This window comes from Melampsora larici-populina (assembly GCF_000204055.1).
Source record: "Melampsora larici-populina 98AG31 unplaced genomic scaffold MELLAscaffold_12, whole genome shotgun sequence".
In the NCBI taxonomy this organism is placed as follows: Eukaryota; Fungi; Basidiomycota; class Pucciniomycetes; order Pucciniales; family Melampsoraceae; genus Melampsora; species Melampsora laricis-populina.
Genome location: NW_006768776.1, coordinates 1,561,958 through 1,582,952, shown reverse-complemented (window position 1 = coordinate 1,582,952; position 20,995 = coordinate 1,561,958). Strand labels below are relative to the sequence as shown.

The window sequence follows — 20,995 nt, the reverse complement described above, 5'->3', positions numbered from 1 at the left end:
CAGAACGGCTACAATCCACACCAGACGAATCTCGGTCATCCTCGACAACCAATTGGTCATCAAGGACCTAGGCAACTGCCCACCTTCAATCACATCACTTTCCGACAGGAAAGAAACTTCTAAGATCCTCAATTACTTGGCAGCAACCTTTAGCAACGCAAGAGTCGTGATTTGGTGGTGCCCAGGCCACGAGGGAATCCCAGGTAATGAAGTGGTAGACAAAATAGCTAACGGTCTAGCAAAGAAAGATCTGCCAAGTACCTTCACATCTACTCCCACGTTAGCAGGCTTTGTCACAGCAATCAAAGCCTGGACAAAACTTGACAAGAACAACTACAGCAATGCGGACATCGCCAGACTTGGACACAAACCGCTTCCAGCCAAACACCTCAAAGCTCTCAGCCACTTGAGTAAACACAAATGCGCAGCCATCATTCAGCTCAGATCAAACCATATTCATCTCAACTCATACTTATTCAAGCATCAACAGCGTTTTGAGCCTCTTTGTGAGTGTCAACAAGGTGTGGAGTTAATTGAACACTTTCTATTTGTATGCCACAGATACAAAAAACAATGTCAAAAACTCACAGCAGCTATCCAAGAGCTACAACTCAACAAGTCAACTGACATCCTCAAGATACCAAAAGCTTATGAATCCATATCAAAATATTGCAACTCTACCTGGCGACTCAATAGTCAATGGGTATGGGCAAAAATCAGTGACGAGAGAACTCCTGTCGACCTCCCTGTCCCCTCTTTATAAAAAAACCACATCCTTTAGCCAACCCTGTGCCAGCAACGCAGCGCGGCGCAACAAAGGCATTTCCGGCTGCGTTTCTCCGCAACACGCAGCATACATGCCGCAACCTGTGTTACGTTGCGCCTAGCACCGCAACACAGGATAGGTAAGCCAAGTTGCGCGCCGGCTCACCCGTCGCGCAACGCAACACACGCAACAGCGCCAAAAACCCATAAAAACCAACGCTTTTGTGGACCGCAACACAAAGAGTGATGTTGTGGTTGGAAAAAATTTCTGATCCCAAGCAACGCTCGGACCTCAACATAATCTACTGTAGCGTGGTGGAAGTTCCATAACGCTACGGTAGACCGTTGTAAGTGCCTACCGCGCCGTACCGTTAAGTGCAGACCACCGTATTCAGAAGTCCACTTTGGTACGGTCTCATCGTAACGCGCCGTACCGCAACTGCGATTTTTGGCTCAAATAACGGTCATAACGGTGGAATTTTTTAAAAAAATGTACAAGAAGTTAAAATTTCACATATAGTTATAATGGAATTTAAACAAGAGACAAGAAATAGATAAACGAGAGACAAGAAGTAGATGAACAAGAGTAGAGAGAAAAAGACGCGATAGAGAGACAAGCAAAAAAAATTTGTTAAAGTTGTTCTTAACAATTGTAAACAGAAAATGACAAACAAAAATATGAAACGATCAATTACTTCTTGACCTTCTCCTTCAGCTGAGCCTCGTGTTCTTTAAGGTACTTAACCGCATCTTGAAACTTATCCGTGGGTACGACACCGGACTTAATCCACTCTCTACATCCCACCTTCCAAGTGATAGTGTTTGGAAGGATGGAACCTTGACCCGGTGCAGCGACATCTGCCGCCGAGGAGAAGGAGCGCTCAACGCAACAAGTAGTTGCCGAAATGGACAGGTAGTCCCGTGCCATCGAAGCCAGCACAGGAAAGGACTTCTTGTGTTTCTGAGGCAGTTACATAGTAAGTTTAGCTTATCACTCTCAGACTCAAGTGTCCAATCAAAGAAAGAGACTTACTCTCCACCAGTCCAAAGGTTTTTCATCAGGCAAAATGCCAAACTTCCCTGACAAATAATCCACCAGCTCATGTTCATATTGAGATGTTGGTGCAATATGATCAGACCCAGCGGCAAACATGTCAAATTCATCAATCACAGTAGGGACTGTTGTTTTGATAATTATCGTATCTTCGGCCACTTTGGCTTTCCAGTCACACACCCAATCTCCAAAAACCTCATGCACAGCGTCCTTTGCCGAATCGACCGCATTTGGATAAAAGTCCTGGATGAACTTCAATTGTCTGCGAGGGTTAAGAATTGTGGCGATGAGGATAATTTCGGTGTCTAAAGCCTCGTCCTGGTATTTCTTTAGCCAGGAGAGCATCTCTTCAAGTGCTTGGTTGATACTAGGGAACGTGGAGGCCTCCTTGAATGTTTCAAGTTTCTTCCCGATGCGGAGGAAAGAGAAAGGTCGGACTTACCACCAGATGATTAGCTGACCATGACCTGCGTAAACAATGCAGGGAAGCGATGATCGAATCAGGACTTTTAGGTCCCTTGCGTTGAAATCGGGGGCCATGGAGTACGTTGTAGAACTCCTCGACGCATGGGCTTGAGGGTTTGGCTCCGCTTGGGGAAAACCCCGTAGTCAACCGTAATGACTACGGGTTTCGGTACGGTCACCGCTGTGAATTAACAGTGTGATTGTTATGTGTACCGTCACCACTTTTCCCTACAGGTGGTTACGGTACGGTGGTACCGTACTGTGCAACGGGCCAACACGTTACGGTCTAGACCGTGCCGTAACGTGCCGTTTCCCGTTTTCACCACGCTGAGGTCCGAGCGTTGTCCCAAGGGCTTTGTTGCGTGTCGGGGTGGCCCGCAACACTTATATAAAAGTTGTGCGACATTGCGGCGTGTAAATTCCGCAACGCACCAGCAGCGCAGCGCGCAACAGCTGCGTTGCTGGCCCAGGGTTGCTTTAGCACCACCATATGTACCAAACAAAACACTTGTAATACTTTAAACAGCCAGCACATGACCTTTTCCCCACAGGGGTTTTTACTGGGGTGGAGCACAAGTAGTTTTAGTGCCTGATAGCCTTTAGCTCAGGAGGCACTTAAAGCAATGCTTAAAAACAAAAAAAAACATATTTGGCCTATTTTGGCTTGCACAGAGGGAATTCCCTTAGCTACGTAAAAATTTAGGGCATTGGCTGTGGATGATTTTGCCCTAAATTTCCGTACAACATGGTTTACACCACACGGCTGTGGATGCTCTCAGCACCACTGATTACAACTCTTTAGGATCAAGTCAGCTTTTAGTGAGAGTTTCAACAGATGGCTTCCCACCCATTTTGGAGCAGTAGAATGTGTTGAGTCATAGGTTTGTAAAACAGATGTAACAGTGACATTTACGGGATACAAAGTAGAAGCCGGGCACGTGCCCGGCTTCGTGCCCAGTTTTTTTTGGCGGTAAATTCAAATTCTGGGCCGGTACTTTTGCCCAGAAAATCAAAATTTACTGCCAAAATAATTCCGGGCACGTGCCCGGATTCTACTTTGTATCCCGCAATTGACAAGCTCACTTATCCTGTCACCACACAATAATCTCCATCATAGGCAATTTCACGACATAATTATATAAGGGATAAAGGCAGCTGGCGCATTTCCCACTGATCATGAAAGCAGATCTTGCCAAAGATCAAGGCAGATCAATAACTCTTTTGAATTGAAATTTTGATACTCTGAGAAATATATGGTAGTGAATGAGTTAAAAGAAACAAAAAGACAAACAATTAAAGAGAAAGTCTTGATGTTCAGATTTAACGTTGATTACCACCAGTATGAGTGGTCATATCACCCCAACCCCATTTCAATCTTGGTTTCTCTCCTGGATGTTCATGAAGAACGGAGAGTTTAGGCTTTGGAGCATCTGGTTCACCGTGATAATCAATGACGTATGCTACAAATCAAAAGAAAACAACGTGAGTCGAAAGGGTTTTCGATCATTGTAGAGGAAGAGGAAAACATACCACAGCCACATTCACCACACCGACGAGGTCTAGAGTCTGAGACTTTCATGTAAATTGTATCATGAGAGTCAACTGGGAATCCAGTACAACCTACAATTCTAGTTCTTTCCTGAATACAAATACATTTGAGTAAATATTTCAATAAGTCGTTCAAGAAGATAAAACCAGAATGAAACTTATGAACGTGACTCACAAGTGAAAACACTTTGACTGGGTCAGCAAGTGTACCCATGTGAGGTACAGCTAGAGGTTTGTTGTCAAAGGGTTCAAGACCTTCCATTCGAGCTAAGATCTCATAACGTTCGATACCAGTGGCCTGTTCGAGATCGGTAGGCACGGTACCAGGCTTGGCACCAACACCTTGGATGATCGGAGGGCGTGCGTCATGGTGATCATCTAGTTTTTTTCGGGAGAGAGCGGATAAGAGAGTCAGCCACATAGGTATCGATGGTGTCAAGGCCTAGCAGGCTAACCGTGATGATCGGCTCCGGATTGGATAGATGAAGAAGTAAAGAGTCTAGAACGAGCCCCGAGTTGAGTAGGTTTAGAAGAAGTGATTGATTTGGTTAAGAGTCGAGTAGATTGTCTTGAGATGAGTTTTGAGAATGACATCTTGAGAAGTTTGACGAGTTGATTGTTTGATGATGAGATTGAGTGGTTATTGCTAACTGGTAATCGAAGCTTGAGCGATTAATGCACTACCGACACCTGTCACTCGATTGAAATCTAGAAACCGCTCATGCAAAAGTTAAAACACGGCTGGACGAGGAGGATCGGATAATGCAGGGGTCAAAACCTCGAGCTGAAACCTAACCCTTCTAGCCGTCAATTTTGTACCTTCGCATACAACGCTATTGTCGTCACCGTATCGCTGGAGCCTTGAAAAGTTCGCTGGATATATGCAAAGAGCAAATTAAGAGTTAATTATGGATGACATCATATGAAAAGGAAAGATGTCAATATAATTCATAGCGAGATATATACGAGTGATAGAATTGTGGCAGTTCATAAAGAGCTGAGCAAATTGCAGTAAGTGGAATGAAGATATGTATGAAGTTCCTTTGGCATTCTTCATTGGTTGGGTTTTATGGCCCCAGTGGGAGTTGTTCAGATATCTGTTTTACTTCGCATTCCCAGCTGCGCACGTCGACAGATTTCAGGGGTTCTGAAGGCAGCATGTATAGGACGAGAAGTATGATGCGGTTATTTCTGCCTCGTCGAGTCTCCTATCAGATTCTGGTAAATCATGACCAGATGCATTGGTCTTGAGAGATCTTTTAAAAGTTATAGACAAAGCCAGAGTTTCTAGATGCTCTCAACTTCATTGAGCTCGGAGATGAATTGAGAGACACTATGATAGAAGTCTTATTCCCACATGAGATTTGCACGACAGTCTGAAAAATCCAACTAGGACTCAGCAAGTCTGTTATTGTAGATGTCTTGCATGTTCCAGCAAATGACAAAATAGAGATACACGTTTGAGAGCACAAGTGGTAAAGGATGAGTGCTGGCCAATTTCAGCCACCCAAACATGCTGGCTTTGACATTACAAAAAAATACAACGCTTCTAAACTTAGTAAAAACTCTTCAGTTGTATCAACTGCAATGGAAGTGATCTTCAAAAATGTCTGAGTCTCAAGAATTGATTGAACATTAACTAATCTTACATAAACTGTACAAACACAAACATCCAACTGATAATAAAAAATAAGAAAAACTTTGAAGAAACAATGTATGAAGAATGAAAAATATCACACCGGACCCAAAGATTGGCTCAATGGAAGGAGACCCGATTACCAAAACTTCCGCTTCCTGTCCTAGGAAACTTCGGTAGGCAGCGGGGGGAGCGGGCAGTTAGGCGGCGGGCCTGGTGGCCTCAATTTGCTGAGCCTTGAGACCTCTTCAATCTCAAATGGATCGGATCCATACCACTCAATCCATTTTGAGGTCGAGGCTCCTTGTGCCATCTTCGCCTCTTTGTCCCCAGACCCAAAGTCCACGGCTTGTCCAGATCTCTTGAAAGTCCTTGACTTTCTTGTCAGCCTACACATCGGGACCAAAGATGTGTGGGCTTCCGTGACAGAGTTCAATGTACTTCCAGACCATTGAACTTTGTGCTGCTGATCCGCAATGACCGTCCGAGTCTATCGATTCAATGGTGTTGATGAAATCATCGAAGATCAGATAAAACCCGTAAGGAATAAGTTTTGGAACTCGCTCACCTTGATCTGGGTAGTGTCAGGCACCTCATGACCTTGCACCTTGTTATCGGTGTGTTTGAATGCCTAGTTTTGTAAAGAACTTTGTTAGAGACGGAAGCGAGCCTAATCAAACACACAGATTAACATACCTTGAGTGTGATCGAGGAATTGGCACGTTTCCTTGTGCACCATGCCAGTGCATCACTTGCCAGTGTTAATGCCTAAGTTAAGGTAAAAAAGCCAAAGATTAAAAAATAGGACAAGACTTGATGATGATCTAAAAAGATGTTTTCTCACTTTCTTAACACTCGTGTGATCCTTGTGATCCTCATCGTCAGACTCAAAGCATGAGATCTCCGGTTTGGTACGCATCCGAGTAGGTAGGTGGTACCGAACTGGAGTTGAGTATGCCAGAGTGAACTCTGATGAGAGCTCCACCTATGTTGCAATAAAAATTAAGGTTAATGAACATATCAATGATTGGATCGTACAATAATCAAGATGTAAACATACCAAGCGTCGAGAGGATCCGTTCACCTTGCCTGCTCTTGTTGATACCTGATAAGAAATAGAGCAAAACACAATGTAAGAAGATACTCTCATGGGGAAGAATATGGAAACAGCTTACAGGAGAAGAAAACGGAGATTGTAGGCCAGCCAAATTATTCACCGCTTTGGTGACAGACAAACTAGGCTCATCCAAGCAATATTCACTATGATTCTGCTGATGTTAGATTAAATCACTTCGAGTAAGTATCTCAGAAATCAGTCATTGATGTAGTCTGAAGAATTACCTTTCTTGAGGAAGTGTCTTGGCCACGTGGAGCCTATAAATAAAACATGAACAAACATTAAATATATGAAGAAGAAGAAGAGATAATCGACTAGAGATATTCACTGGAGAAGTAAATGGCGATGAGAGGCCAAACGTGTGACTCAAAACCTTGTCGGTGGTGGAAGATGAAGACATGGTGTTTGAGTTGGTCTGGAGGTATTTATCAAGAAATGTTATGGTATCTGTGTAGCGATTTAGATAGAGGTGGTACGCAAAGAATACAATAATCTAAATCAAATCTACTAAGCCAAACTTAAAGATAAAGAAGTGTGCGGTTCAAGAGAAAAGGTGATATCAAGAAAAGGTTGAATCGGTGGTGTTTGTGTGTAAGATTTGGAAGATGAGTTGGAGAAGAAGAAAGTTCACAAAAGGCAGCATTTTATAGGTAACTAGCGCCTGGAAATTCGGAGGTCAAAAGCTTAGCATCATTGGCATAAGAAATTCAAAATGAAGTTTGATCAATCTTCTACACCATCCTTGAAGTCTTGCTGGATAAATCCTGTTAACTCATCATTAATGGTCGGCGAGGTTCCTTGATGTGAAGCTTTGGACTGAGCTAATGGAGGTGTGATCAAATGCTTCTCCGGGATCGTGGAAGTTATCCTCAACAGGACCCAAATTATTTAAAGAATTCGGAAAAGATTTGTTAAATGACTGGGATATCATTCCTGCCCCTGAAAAGTGAGACATCCAGCCTTCCCGGCGAGGTGTTGAGACCTTATTAAAGGACAGTGCGGTGTCATTAGACCAACGTTCATGTATGTGCGCCCGATTTGCTTGTTTTTGCAAGATGCCATGACACTTGACCAATGAGTGCATTGTGAAGCAGAACATGTTTGACCACGAGGAATGTGGTGACATTAGATTTCCTATCACGAGGTGTCATTGAAGTCGCGCTCACGGGCCTCAGAAATTTGCCTGAATTTTATCTTGTGTTGTTCAATGAGTTGATGTGTTCATAGCATAGATATTCTTCATGGAAAACAAGCATTGGTATTTCTCTTGGAGGATTCATCATTGGCTCACATACACCACCAGTGACACTGATACCAGGGTATCTCTGGATTTCTGACAGTAGTGAGAATAGCCTCATGATCAAAGCTGTTATCTTTGCCGTATCACAGTTAGTAACTACATGGTAGTGTGTTTATGTCAAAGATGTTTTGTTTTCTCTTCAAGGAGTTAAAGGAGAAGGGCCACATTCTTCAATTGTCTCAAAATTGATTGCGCTTCAAGTCTTCTTTGCATACGAGAGACTCCCGTACGTGAAATTGTGGGCCCAAAATAATTTTCAGTGAATGTTACAGACAACTTTGTGTGCGGTAGCAAGTCTTCAAGTGCCATGACACGCTTATGAATTCAAGCATATGACGGCATATGCATGAGCAATCAATTTGGGATTGCCACAGTACTTTTGCCTCTTGTACCACCCAGTACGTGGTCAAGCCCTAATTTACCACCTTTTCAGCACCAGTCTAGGAAGCTGACTCAGGTCAATACTTGTGCCCAAAATGCATTTTAACCGCCAGCTATGCATGTGGTGAAGTTAAAAAAAGAAAGTTCAACATTTGGGAGAGCGGGTGACGAAAAAACACAACATGACGCGATATAAAGACACGTGGAAAACTGCATTACTGACCACCCGGCACTTTGAATGTGTCTGAGCTCAGTTCAGCTTAACCCGACACCCCGCAACGACGCCGGCGAGCTCATCACATTTGTCAAGCAACTCGGTTTGGCTCGGCGGTTCTATTGGGACGTTTGATGCCTCCCCCATGTGTCACATCAGTTGCAGGGTTTGTTGAGATTATTTTCAATACCCAATTGTTAGCATGATTTCCGAATGGAAAAACTAAATTCCTATCATCGAGGATATCTCCTGATATCCACAATAGCTTGCTCACTTACATGATTGCTCGCAAATTCAAGAAGAGGGCATTTGTTTCATCTTTTTCAGAAACTAGTCTACATTTGCTGATCTATGGATTGGTCGACTCATGTAGCAATTCTGAAGAAGCGGATGTCCAAAAGCTCTACCATTGGCCTTCTTTCAACAAGAGTAATTATGTGTTTGTGTATACAAAAAGCTTAGAAGAATCAGCAATATGACGTGCGATGAAAACATCGACCTACCTGGGTTCAACCCCAAGAAAATATAGCTGATGTCTAATGAATAGACGCGTTTTTGTTCATCTCTTTTGGTACACGATATGATGAGCAAGAAATCGTCATCCATGACCAATCATACGGGGCCTAGGTAACGAAGAGTAACTGTTGGCTGGAAGGAAATTACTACATGGATTTATCCCTTTCAGCCTTGGCAATCAAGTATGACGGGATCAATCAGACTCACTCGAAAAAGGGGATACACGCTATGTCATGAACCCCTTTTAAACAGTATGAAGGGACAATGAAGAGTTGTGATGACGAGACTGATGATCACATTAACTGCGTCATTGAAGTTCTTCGCTAGCCGTCTCAAGCTCATAGTAATGCTGACTCATCGGTGAGCTCAAAAAGAAACAAAGATCAGCTCACGAGTCAAGATTTGACATACAATCTTGTAATTCTTTGGAGCATCTTTCCAGATACTTGCAGGCAAGAATATGCCTCTGAGCTTCAGCTTTGAGACTCGAGTTGCTCGATGTCACGCATCGCGAGCGCGCTCGCAGTCACTCCGGTGAACATACGGCTGGATGTAACAGATCGTGACTCCTGACACAAAGTCTCACAGCCCCGAAATATGATGGCTATTACGTCATCTCTCTTTGGCAGAAAGTCATCCCTTCATTTGATCTTGACCCTTGGCTTGGGTATTGGACCCCTTTGAATAGGATAGCACAGCCACTACGCACAGTTTCGTCACAGGACCATAGATTCTGAAAGAGAAGAGATCCAAAACAAGATGACCAATTCATTAATCACTTGAAACTCAGCTTCGATTTTAAGCTTCAACTTACAATTTCACTTGAGTCAGAGTAGTCAAATACAAAACCTAACAATCAAGTTTAATCCACTCAGACTTAACTTCCAATATATAAAGACCGCCCCCTTGCTTTATTTCTAATTCCTTTCTCTCCAACATCCCACTGTAAATTTGATTCACAGAACTCAATTCATCCAACATCCATCCTAAAACACATCAATCACCAATCAAACCAATCTCAATCACACATCCACCCATCATGCCATTCACAGCCGTAAGTCTCCATCTTTGATATAATAATAGTTCTATCGTCACCATATCTCATATCGTTTAATCATGCTACTCTATACAGTCCGATATCTGCAAGATCCTCTTGGCCATCGTCCTTCCACCTCTTGGTGTTTTCCTTGAACGTGGATGCGGTGCTGATTTCTGTTGAGTTTCTGATCGATCTATTCTGAAAATCACTTCATCGTACTAACACTTGGATTTCATTCACCAGGGATCAACATCCTTCTTACCATCCTTGGTTACATTCCTGGTATCATCCACGCCCTTTACATCATTCTCAAGTATTGATCGCCTTGCACACTCGATTCATTTGATCCTAAGACATGTAAAACTAAAGCTCAATGATTTACGAACCAAGTCTTTTTTGTTTTCTTTTTGAACGATCACCTTTGAATTGAATGATTTCTTATTCTCTTCTTCTTCTCTACCTATCTCTTTCTCCTCGTCTCGTCTCATTCGATTCATGACTGATGACTTGTCGAGACTGTTTTGCTATATACTTGCACCTTTTCACTTGCTGTTGTTATCTTAACTCATCTGTTCTTGCTCTCTTATGTGTCAATCGAACGCGACCCAGTGAACTCTTGTACCAGATTGCTCCCCAAAGTACCTTGGTCCTTACCTTGACCTGGTTATATGCGCTATCTTTTAAAGTCAATTCAATTGAAACCGCTTGTTGAGACACGAAACCTTTTGTCAATTTGATGCTCACTGTCGAGGCATTTGTTTACCGTACATTTGCGCATTTTGATCGTGATGAGTTTACAGCTAGATGAGCTTGATATCCTGTGATTGATTGGAGTTCGCGTCCTTTCAGCTTCACCTCTTTGATTTCATGGTAGTTTGGACTTCGTTGAATCACTCTCGATGTCGTCATACGTGGTCATTGATGCTTGACCCGCCTGACCAGTGGGTTTTAAGGTTTAAGGCTGTTTAAGGGTTTCAAGATTTAGGTATTCACATCTTCTTGGAACTTCTTTTGTTTTCTACAATAAGACTTGAAGTGATAATCATGCTTAATCATGACGCTTGAAACTTGAAAGAGCTGTTTGCTGACTTTCCACGCCTCAAAGCGCATACATCCTCTGGAGCACGCTCCCAAGGAAGTGCCCGCCATTTGAGGAGTGACTTAGTTAACGTACCTCCATCTGGATCATGTAACGCGCGTATAGCTCCAACAATACAATGGTCTGAAGGTGACCGAGTAGTTGGAGATGAGCAAACAATGTTTTTTTAATTTATTCTCGCTTGTGATCAAGTTTATAAAAAGATTTTTGACTATGAAAATAATGATAATCAAAACCTGAAAGATATAAATACATAGACCTTCAGGGTGACCTCCTGGATATTTGGTCTTCTGTTGATCAAAATGTCTAATAATATCTTGAGGATTGGACCATTGATACAGTCAATTTAAAAAACCTTTTTGCTCGAGTTTTCCGGGCAAAATTGGTCAAGCTTTTGGAACAGTAAACTGACTGGGTATCATATTTGTTGCCATGACATAAACTACTCCGTGAGTGCTTTCTTTCCTTGTGTGTTGACTTCTGAAGTTCAACTCAGTTTTTCTTCAGTTCTGATTAAATTTCTGGATACGCTTAGAAAGGTAAGAACGTTATGAGCAGATCCGATGACGGTAGATGAAGCTTGAAAAACGAAATGAAACGTAAGAGAAAAAGAAAGATTGACAAGATGAAAAGTTAACATGTTGGGCATCAGGGAGACCTGTTCTTCAACGTTCGGAAAGTGAAATCCATTGCTCCAAGGCAACAAATATTTTAGGAAAGAAAGATGGGGTTCGGAATGAGCAGTGGAAAGAGAAACAAAATCATTACGTATCAGCTCACATAATACCAGACCAGCGCAGTAATTATCATCTGATCATGCTCACTTTCTGCTTTCTCAATATTGGATCCAGCTCTACCAGTAGACTTATCCTAACCACATTGGCATAATGGTTTCCTACAATACCCATTTAGTATTCATACAATTTACTAATACTAATAGCTATGTTTGAACTTTCAGGCCCCTCCCACCCCACGCAAAAAATGCATATGTATACATATAGTTCGGATTTTGTTAGTGGCCCAGGAAGTGGGCCATATAACTTTTACTTCCCATTTGTATGGTGAAACCACGGGGTTTTGCTCTCACACATGGCCAAAAAGTCTCACCATCAAGACACTCAGGGGTGTTCCAGATACAAATATCGCTGTTTAGAGTTTCCTCAAATCCTGATTGCTTTGATTCGAGCGCTTTATAGGTGGGCTGTTTAAACTCTTTGGAAAGATAAGACAATTGTAAAAAAACCCCCACGCACTCACTAGTAAAGCAAGATAGGTCTCATGATCAATAGTCCTCTCCCTCTCCAGTATCCATTTTCAACGTCGAAGGATAGAAAATGATTGCATTGATCTATAAATGAAATACTTTCACCCCAGTGATAAGTCTTCTTGCTCCAGGCTGAGTCTATCCTAGTGTGAATTGTCCCCGCCCAATCCACAAAGGGTGTTAAGTAGCCGTCCACCAACACGAGAGTGTAAGTCAAGATAGAAAGGTACACTATTGTAGACAATTTGATTTGTGAGATTCTATGTAATTTTGATCAGAATGAGAATCTAGACATATCCACATAAGCGCCTTGAAAATAACCATGATCAGAAAAGTAACGCGCCCGTTCACCGTAGCCTCTCATTTCCCATTCTAAGTCGTCAACACTACTACATGTAATGATCCCAGCTCGATGTAAGACTCTAATGGCTTCTCTGATCCAAACTCGACATGAGAAAGTATTTTCTGAATCAATATCCTCTAAAGGTACAACATTTATAGGAATTCGATATAATAGTCGATGGATTTGTTCAATTGAACTTCTTCTTAATTGACCAATCACTATAGCAGCCGCAACGTAAGCTGAATCATTTAGATTATAATTGAAATCCGCTTCGAAACGCCAATATGGTGGCCGAACGTGATCTACCATGTGGAAATTTGTCCCCCTTTCAATGCCTGTTGAATTACTAGGAGGGTGAGGAATAAAGATTCCCCAATGATAACGAGGTGGAAAAGAAGCAGGGCGGATATGGATAGTGAGATATATGTTTGGGTATCTGGCTCTCGTCAAGAGAGGCATACTATCCTTTATTCAGAACAGCGGCCAGGGAATGAAGGTAGGAGACTGGGTTGAAGGTTCTATGTTGAGAGATTTGGACCTGCAAATCTTCGGTATATGGTTTGTAGAAGTATTGATTCGATGATCGCGTGTAGAAAAGGTGAGAGCGTAGCGTGACCAGCACTTTGCGTCGTCAAAAAATCGGCTTCCAAGACGTGACGAGTGGTTTGATGCTTCGAATCAATCGAGGAATCTGAACGCCAAAAAGGTGTAAGAGGAATTTCCGAATGCCGATGAGGGGAGGTAAAGAGAAAGCGATGGGTACGGCGAGAATATGTAATTGAAATTACCTTCTGCGGTCCTGCCAGGCCGAAGTTTGAAGGTTATGAAAGGCTGAAGTAGGACAGGGATACGATTATTATGATGTGATATTTTATTTGAGTAGGTGAAAAGTCGAGAAGATGTGAAGGTTATGCTAATCCGTGTAAGTTGCGGTGATTTTATTGAAAAAATTGAAAAGAAAATTGTAAGGATCAATCAGAGCGCCTGGCCGGGTGAATTGCTGAGAGGAGACGATGCCGACCCATTGACTTTGAAGGAGAGATACATATAGTCAAACTCCATCAGACCCAGCAAATCTTCATCACGGAAATGAAACACTCAAACAAACTTCCAAACTAACTTTTTTGTCTCGCAGCTTCATATTTTCTCCATCTCTCTGCATTCAATTGTACGGACCATGATCCCCCAAAAAATTTCTGTATACTATGACCGCATTTTCGACTGATTCATCAACTTGACACAGTCTTCAATTGAAAAAATCGAGCATGTAAAAGGGGATAGGGATGAACTTCATCACTTGGTCTGAGACCCATCGATAGCTCTGGCACGAATTCATTGGCGCAAGAATGAAACGTTTCCCTACCAGGCTACCTGTCACAAATGGTGTAATACTCATTTGCAGTCTTGCTTGAGAGTCTTTAAACTACTAGAGCAGGTTCAATGATAATGTTGGATTTTTTTTTCCGACTCCGAACTCGTCCGCTGCTTTGTCTCATGAATCACATCACGTATCACGGTCCGAAACGTTTTTCACCCTCACGGTTGTTGTAGTTGGTTAGTGTGTCGAACTTCAAATCATGTTTGTGTTACCCCTTCCTTATATGCCATGTCTTTTTTTGTTTTGTTTAAATTCTTAAATGCACCGAGTCTTACTTTTGATAGTTGCAGATATTTTAAATCAAATGATACTAGTTATATTTAGGCTATGATTTTTGTGATCTCTGATCGAGAAGGCAAAAATTTCTCTTCATATCTACGTTGCTAATAGATTGAGTGGTATGGATCCAATCCATTTAAGATTGAAGGCTCAGCAAATCGAGGCCAGGCCTGGCACCACCTGACTGTCCGCTCCCCCCGCTGCCTACTGAAAACTCTTAGTAGAGGAACCAAGTTTTGGCAGTTGGGCCTCCTTCCATCGAGCCAATCCGTGAATCTTGTGTGAAATTTTACCATTCCAATTCGTCCTTCCTATATCATTTCGTGATCAACTTCTCCTTATCATGATTCTCTTTATTCTCAGTATTGATTGTATGATTTATGCATCGTTAGTTTGAATGATTCTCACTTTTGCTACAATTCAACAGATTCCACTAAGTAAAAATGTTGTGATATTTTTTGTAATCATGTGGCTGGAATTGGTCAATGCCTATCTTTCACTAATTTGTGCCCTTTGCACATATTTGCCATTTCTTTTCATCCATTCTTATCCAATCATCTCTATTCTCTTTATTATTTGCTCAAAACTGTACAGCTTTTCAGTGAAAGATGCGGGTTACAGATGTTAAGCTTGTGACTCCTTGCTGTCTGCCGGGTTCTGGTCCCTGCAAGAGTCCGACTCGTGAGCCTTCACGCTCAATCTGGGACTCGAGCTCCAGCCCCGTACCAGCCAGTACCGAGCTCCACTATCAGTGATAATCTCACTTCACCACCAGACCAACTTCTCGATCACGAAACAAGCTCAACGAGTTCATTACTTCTGCTTCACGATCAACACTTAAACCGCCAACATGAGTAAGTCTTCTGTTTCAATTCTACCTATGGTGCGAGCTTCAGAACTTTAATTGTCTTCTACTCTGGACCATCATCAGCTCGACATGGCAAGAACAATACGGCTTCTTCTGTCTTCACCCATGCTGAGCGTCTCATGACAGGAAATGGCTCGAAGAAACAACGGTTCACGGCTCATTCTATGGCTGAATTCGATTCTTGCCGACTCTGTCTTCACACTGCTCGGGATCCAAGGGTCGATGGCGAAGGTCATCTTTTTTGTCACGTAAACAAAGCTCGGGTTATCATTTCAGCCACATTCAACACCGCCTAACCATCTTTCGCATTTGGATCTTCTTTTTAGGAATGCATCTTGGAACACATTCTTAGTCAAAAGAAAGATCTGAAACGCCAGAAACTTATATTGGAACGCATGCATGCTGAAGATGCAGCTCAACGTGAAACTGCTCTACAAGCTGCTCGTCAACGTGTTCTTCATGATTTTGAGCGTGCTCAAGCTGGTATCTCTACTTCTTCAAAACCTGTACCAGTGGAAAAGGACGCGGCGCCACTTCGACCAGAACTCGATCAACTCGCTACACTTACTACTGAAGCAGAATGGGCAGCCCTTCGTCAACTTGAACGTGAAGCTGCCGCTGCGAAACGAGCTAAACTCCCTAATTTTTGGCTTCCTTCACTTACACCATCAGCTGCTCCTACTCGACCTGGTCCAGCACCCACAGGTCAACTCAAACCGCTTTGCCGGGTTAGCAATCGAGATGGTAACAATCGTGCCCATCCGGTTCGACTCACTGATTTAGTAGCAGTACATTTTCTTGCCGAGTCATCAGCCGATACACAACCACAGAGTAGTAGTAGCTCAGGCGCGACGAAACGTAAATGTTGCGCTGGTTGTCGTAAAGGATTTAACAAGAACACTAAGATGGCAGGTAAGCTCTCTCTCCTACCGTACCATCCGACCTAAAAAAACCATTACAAGATAGTTGATGAATCAATTTAATGTTGTCAGTCGCAAAACCTTGTGGACATGTCGTATGCTTGACTTGTGTTACTACGCTCATCAAAGGTACTACACCAAATCGATGCCCTAGTTGCGATAAAGAAGTTGAAGAGACTATTGAACTTGAGCGAGAAGGCACAGGATTTGCAGCTGGTGGTCTAGCTGAAGCTACCAAGTTCGACGTGGCCTTTCAAGGATAGGATTCGGACCACTTGCTTACATAGCATAGGACTAATCATCAGCCAACTACATGGATCTCCGGCATCTTTTCAAAACTTGAGAGGAAAAGTGCGCTATCAACCCTTTCGGCTGTTGCACTGAAGCCTCATGATGTCCCAACTATACAATTGACGGAAAGAGAAAACATGGGTTTACTTGCAGGGTATAGCCATAGGTTAGTGTTCAGCGATGGCATCTTTGGACTCTTCCACACTCAACTGGTGAGATGGTGCTGTATGATCTAAAATCATCAGGAAGATGAAAGTGGTTAACTTTCACTGTAATGGTATCTATTTGAAGGTTAGATCTTGTAATTCGCAATGTACCCCACACACTTTTTGTCTTTGAACCGTAGCTCTTAGAAGTGAGATCATCTACATAAGTTAATTTGCGTGCATTCAATACAATCATCCGAGGAATAACTAAGGCAAGGCCTACTTTGCATATTTGAGTAAAACCAAACATATTGAAAAGTGGAACAGCAATACCTTTATGTGCACCCCAGACGCCCAACATTATACCAAATTTGTGCCCAGCTTTAGGCCCATTTGATACTAATGGGTGATGCAAGCTCTTTGAGAGCTTCTGTGCCTCCGGGTGGATTTTGAAAATCAACACACTGAACCAATGGCCGAAGCCTGGAGGTCCTCAGTCTACAACATCATCTTGGACTCTGCACTTGAGATGTGAGCCTGATGGAGCTGACTGATTTTGATGGGGTGTCACAGGGGTTTCATCGAGGCCTTTACAGCGGGTGAAATCGTACACAAGGGTCCTGACAGGCCTGTGTCAGATGACCGAAGTGATTCATTCAGATTGAAGTCGATAGTTTGGGCTCATGACCGTTGACGCCTTGCAGAACTCAGCAAACTTCGAATCAAGAGTCTTTGAATAAATGGAAAAAGATATCACCGCTGCAAGGGCCGTAGCCGAATTCTTCAAATCCCCCGATGATCTTGTCAAACTCTCTCAAACGCGCAAGAAACTCCAACGCGAACAGGCCAGTATTGATGCGAAACTAAAGGAGGGTGCCAAAGCTCAGGTTCGTAGATCACATTTGAAGGCCACCAGATGGGAAACGTCAACTCATGTTCGATGTGATTTCAGCTTGACGCAACGAGAGATGCATTAGTCCGATTACGAGAAACCAAGAATGAAATTGGAACAATCAAGGAGGACATGATCGCTATTGAGAAAGCTTGTGAAGATCCAAGGGTCTGGGTTGAAGGATTTGGAAGTTGAGTCATATTACCATCGAGGATCCGGTCACTGCAAGCCTATTCACTTACGCGATAAACCTCACAGAGATCGCAGCTGTTTCAAGGATTCATCGAAACTTTGTGGCAACGGCAAAGATGGTGGAGCAGTTGAGAGAAATGAGTCTCAAGATTGAAAGTGTTGAAAAACTGTTGGCTAAGGATCGAGCGACACCCTTGGGTGAGGCGCCAAACCTACTTGCGATTCATTATTGTCTGAGTGAGTTGGAGACCTTTCGGTAGGTATTTGGTGCTATTTCCATCACCTTTGGAGGGTTATATATCTTGTAAGGGGTCAATGAAAGCGATGCTGATCTGCATACAAAATTTGCAGAAACGAGACCATGTTACAGGCTACTCGAGACGGTCAAGCATCAACGATCAAAACTTTGGAAGGCTACTGCGAACGTTTAGCTGGTACTTTGGAAGTATGCCCATGAATGATATCTCATCGAAATCCATGATACTGATATCCACTTATAGGCTTTTGAATCGCATTACCTACATCTTGCCAGTAGCCTCTTGGATATAGTCAGGAAGGGTCATGCAAAGGTGGCGATCAAGATTGCAAAGATCGCGGAGATTGAAGGACAACGCGACGAGAAGGCAATCGCCATTCGGTTGGTCAAAAGACAAAATGTGACCTTTGCTCTTTTTGATCGATGCTGATTCGCTTCCTCACTGACCCCTTTCTCTAAATCGAATTTAGAAAGATATCGGCGCTCGGTTTCAATCTGTTAGGGCTGAAGCTCGAGTCATCAAACATTATCGAGCAAAGGTCATGGATTCCATTCGGGCCAGCGCTAAAAACCTCATTGAACGTCAATTCGCCAAATCTAAGGATAACCCGGCTGCGTTCTTCGAAGGGGAGAACTTTGACTGGTATTATCAGGATTTGCTCTTAGTAGAGGAGACTTTGATTGATATGTTTCCTCAAGACTGGAAGGTGAGCTCCATCTTCTGACCCGCTTTAGATTGTGATCTCTAAGATTGATCAGTTCACCACCTGCTCTTGTCGGTTTCTAGATATATCATGCCTACATCAAGGCTTATCACAAAGCACTATACAATTTCACCAAGGCGTACGCTACCTCCACTGACGCTGAGGCTGGTGCTCTCCTTGCTCTCGCCACTTTCACTAAAGAATACAAGAAAAACATGACAAAAGAACTTGATATCCCAGCCGAACTTATCGAACCTCCCTTGCTAGATGATGATATCCAAGGCTTGGTAGATGAATATTTGAAATTGATCAAAGTCAAAATGGAGGAATGGACGAAGAATTTGATGACGGGAGAAACGCAACTGTTTGTGAATCGTACTGAGCCACCTGAAGAGGATGCCGATCAGATGTACACCATGCAAGGCTCGAGTATCATGTTCCAGATGGTTTGTCGTGACTCGCTTGCAAATATCTCAGTGCTTATGAGTCCCGCGGCGGCTGATGTTGAATTGCTTGTGTAGGTAAACGCTCAGATCGACTTTGCCATCGACAGTGGGCAGGGGGCAGTGTTATCAAGGGTTGTAGAGGAATCAGCAAAGGTGATGTTATCAACCCAATCTCAGTGGACGACTCTGTTAAATGAAGAATTCAAGAAACACACATCCTCGAAAGCAAATGACGACCTACCGGGTGGACTGGTAGAATACACCATCAGTCTGGCCAATGACCAGGTTAAGTCGGCTGATTATGTCGAAGGGTTGTTAGGTAAACTTGAAGGTCTTGTGAGTGAGAAATATCGACAAGTGATCAATGACAAGTTGTCACAGGCGATGGACGGTTATTTGGAAGTTGCAAAACGGTGTGTGCAGGTGTTGATCGAGGCTGTGTTCAATGACCTCAAACCAGCCATCAAGTCATTACTCAGCAACAGCTGGTACACTGTCAATGAAGATGACGACCCCATGATACTGATCGTGGCGACCTTCAAAGATTACCTGGCCGACTATCAAGTTCATCTGAGTCCGAATTTATTTGATCTCTTGCTGGAAGACATGGTCGATACTTTCCTGATCGCTTACCTCAATGCGATCCGAAAGTGTTCCAAACTGCGGATTCCAGCTGCTATCGATCGAATCCGATCCGATGTGAAACTATCCTACGGTTTCTTCGTCACCTATAAGTCAGGAGCTGAACTTCAAGTATATTTCAAGGTCATCGAACACATTCTTGGAGTGATGAGCGCTAGTAAAACAATGTTTTTCTTGGATTGGCATTCTTTTGCAAAGGAATATGGCCCCCAGGTCGTTGGGTTCACTGAGGGTTTATTGAAAGCGAGGGATGATTTGGATAAGTCGGCTGTTAATGAGATCATGGAATCGATCAAGAAGAAGAAGGTAGACTTGGTAGAACCTGAATTGCCGACAATCTTCAGCCGCTTGGGTAAATAGATAATTATCGTGACTTAGGCTTCCTCTGATCGTGGTACCGTGCCGTGTAGTAACATCCCAGGGGACATACTGATCTCAGCATGGATTCAAGTATGTTATTGTAAAATAATTTAGTGTGGTTACAACGTTAGATTTAGATTACTACAACCAAGCTTCACTAAATATAAAAAAACATCCCATTCAATCTACTCTTTGCTACCAGTAGTTCTATGCGCCCGATGTAATTTGTTATTTCTTTGTAAACTTTGATAAATTTATCTTTGAGATTTGGGATAATATGTAGGGAGTATTGGAAGATCAGCAGATATCTAATTCTTGGACAGTTAATTCTATTGTTGTGAGTCAGTTTCCAACTTTGATTGACTCATTGACTAGATGGATGTGACATGGGTCCTTTATCAATGGTCCAATGAGTCAAGATGGGTGTCTTCAAGCCATCCTTCTTTGTCCACTCTCCAAAAACACTTTTCATGGACCCAAAGATATTTACCTGAAGATAATCAATAAAAATACTTCAAGGTAGCATATGTATTCACATTCCTTCCTTCAAAGCATGAGAACGCTTTTGTTGCCCAAGACTTATGCATGATAAATATCTGAGTTTTGCGTAACTTGAATTTTCCACATAGTTCAGACTCCAGAGGATTGAGAGGTTGACCAGATAGAATTGGGTCATGTGAGCCCATCTTGGTCCTTGGAACCTTCAGTCTCTATTTGGATGTAAAGCTTGTCAAAATGTGACCCTCGAAGCAATTTCCTGCGTATACATATGTCCATTATATAAGAATTACGACTGTGCTTGTCTTGCTCTGTGCAAAGAACATGATTCATACACTTGGAAGCTGAAATGGCAGGTTAAGATCAGTTTTGAGATTGTGTT

At 42.8% G+C, this 20,995-nt stretch overlaps 7 protein-coding genes across 7 annotated transcripts; 4 read left to right on the top strand and 3 right to left on the bottom strand.

The window, feature by feature from the left end:
- Positions 1–3,485: 3,485 nt before the first annotated feature.
- Positions 3,486–4,461, bottom strand: MELLADRAFT_74577 (uncharacterized protein; the record flags this gene model as incomplete). Its single annotated transcript, XM_007408376.1, has 4 exons — positions 3,486–3,744; positions 3,815–3,923; positions 4,008–4,210; positions 4,288–4,461. The coding sequence occupies 4 exons, from the start codon at positions 4,424–4,426 to the stop codon at positions 3,605–3,607; spliced, it is 591 nt and encodes a 196-aa protein (XP_007408438.1).
- Positions 4,462–5,631: 1,170 nt separating this feature from the next.
- On the bottom strand, positions 5,632–6,985 carry MELLADRAFT_85055 (uncharacterized protein; the record flags this gene model as incomplete). Its single annotated transcript, XM_007408375.1, has 8 exons — positions 5,632–5,958; positions 6,037–6,099; positions 6,165–6,236; positions 6,313–6,453; positions 6,529–6,573; positions 6,644–6,728; positions 6,810–6,842; positions 6,945–6,985. The coding sequence occupies 8 exons, from the start codon at positions 6,983–6,985 to the stop codon at positions 5,632–5,634; spliced, it is 807 nt and encodes a 268-aa protein (XP_007408437.1).
- A 2,985-nt stretch (positions 6,986–9,970) lies between these two features.
- MELLADRAFT_55694 (uncharacterized protein) lies at positions 9,971–10,753 on the top strand (the record flags this gene model as incomplete). Its single annotated transcript, XM_007408414.1, has 3 exons — positions 9,971–10,050; positions 10,129–10,211; positions 10,280–10,753. 3 exons carry the CDS (start codon positions 10,036–10,038, stop codon positions 10,353–10,355), a joined length of 174 nt encoding a protein of 57 aa, XP_007408476.1.
- A 1,919-nt stretch (positions 10,754–12,672) lies between these two features.
- On the bottom strand, positions 12,673–13,200 carry MELLADRAFT_105243 (uncharacterized protein; the record flags this gene model as incomplete). The annotated part of the gene is made up of 1 exon (XM_007408374.1): positions 12,673–13,200. The coding sequence occupies one exon, from the start codon at positions 13,198–13,200 to the stop codon at positions 12,673–12,675; it is 528 nt and encodes a 175-aa protein (XP_007408436.1).
- A 1,979-nt stretch (positions 13,201–15,179) lies between these two features.
- MELLADRAFT_42961 (uncharacterized protein) lies at positions 15,180–16,815 on the top strand (the record flags this gene model as incomplete). The annotated part of the gene is made up of 4 exons (XM_007408415.1): positions 15,180–15,252; positions 15,330–15,514; positions 15,593–16,178; positions 16,259–16,815. The coding sequence occupies 4 exons, from the start codon at positions 15,249–15,251 to the stop codon at positions 16,447–16,449; spliced, it is 966 nt and encodes a 321-aa protein (XP_007408477.1).
- Positions 16,816–17,363: 548 nt separating this feature from the next.
- Positions 17,364–18,688, top strand: MELLADRAFT_85052 (uncharacterized protein; the record flags this gene model as incomplete). The annotated part of the gene is made up of 7 exons (XM_007408416.1): positions 17,364–17,510; positions 17,576–17,705; positions 17,774–17,944; positions 17,999–18,011; positions 18,059–18,152; positions 18,208–18,363; positions 18,434–18,688. 7 exons carry the CDS (start codon positions 17,364–17,366, stop codon positions 18,686–18,688), a joined length of 966 nt encoding a protein of 321 aa, XP_007408478.1.
- Positions 18,689–19,497: 809 nt separating this feature from the next.
- Positions 19,498–19,738, top strand: MELLADRAFT_85051 (uncharacterized protein; the record flags this gene model as incomplete). Its single annotated transcript, XM_007408417.1, has 2 exons — positions 19,498–19,677; positions 19,718–19,738. The coding sequence occupies 2 exons, from the start codon at positions 19,498–19,500 to the stop codon at positions 19,736–19,738; spliced, it is 201 nt and encodes a 66-aa protein (XP_007408479.1).
- Between the last annotated feature and the right edge of the window lie 1,257 nt (positions 19,739–20,995).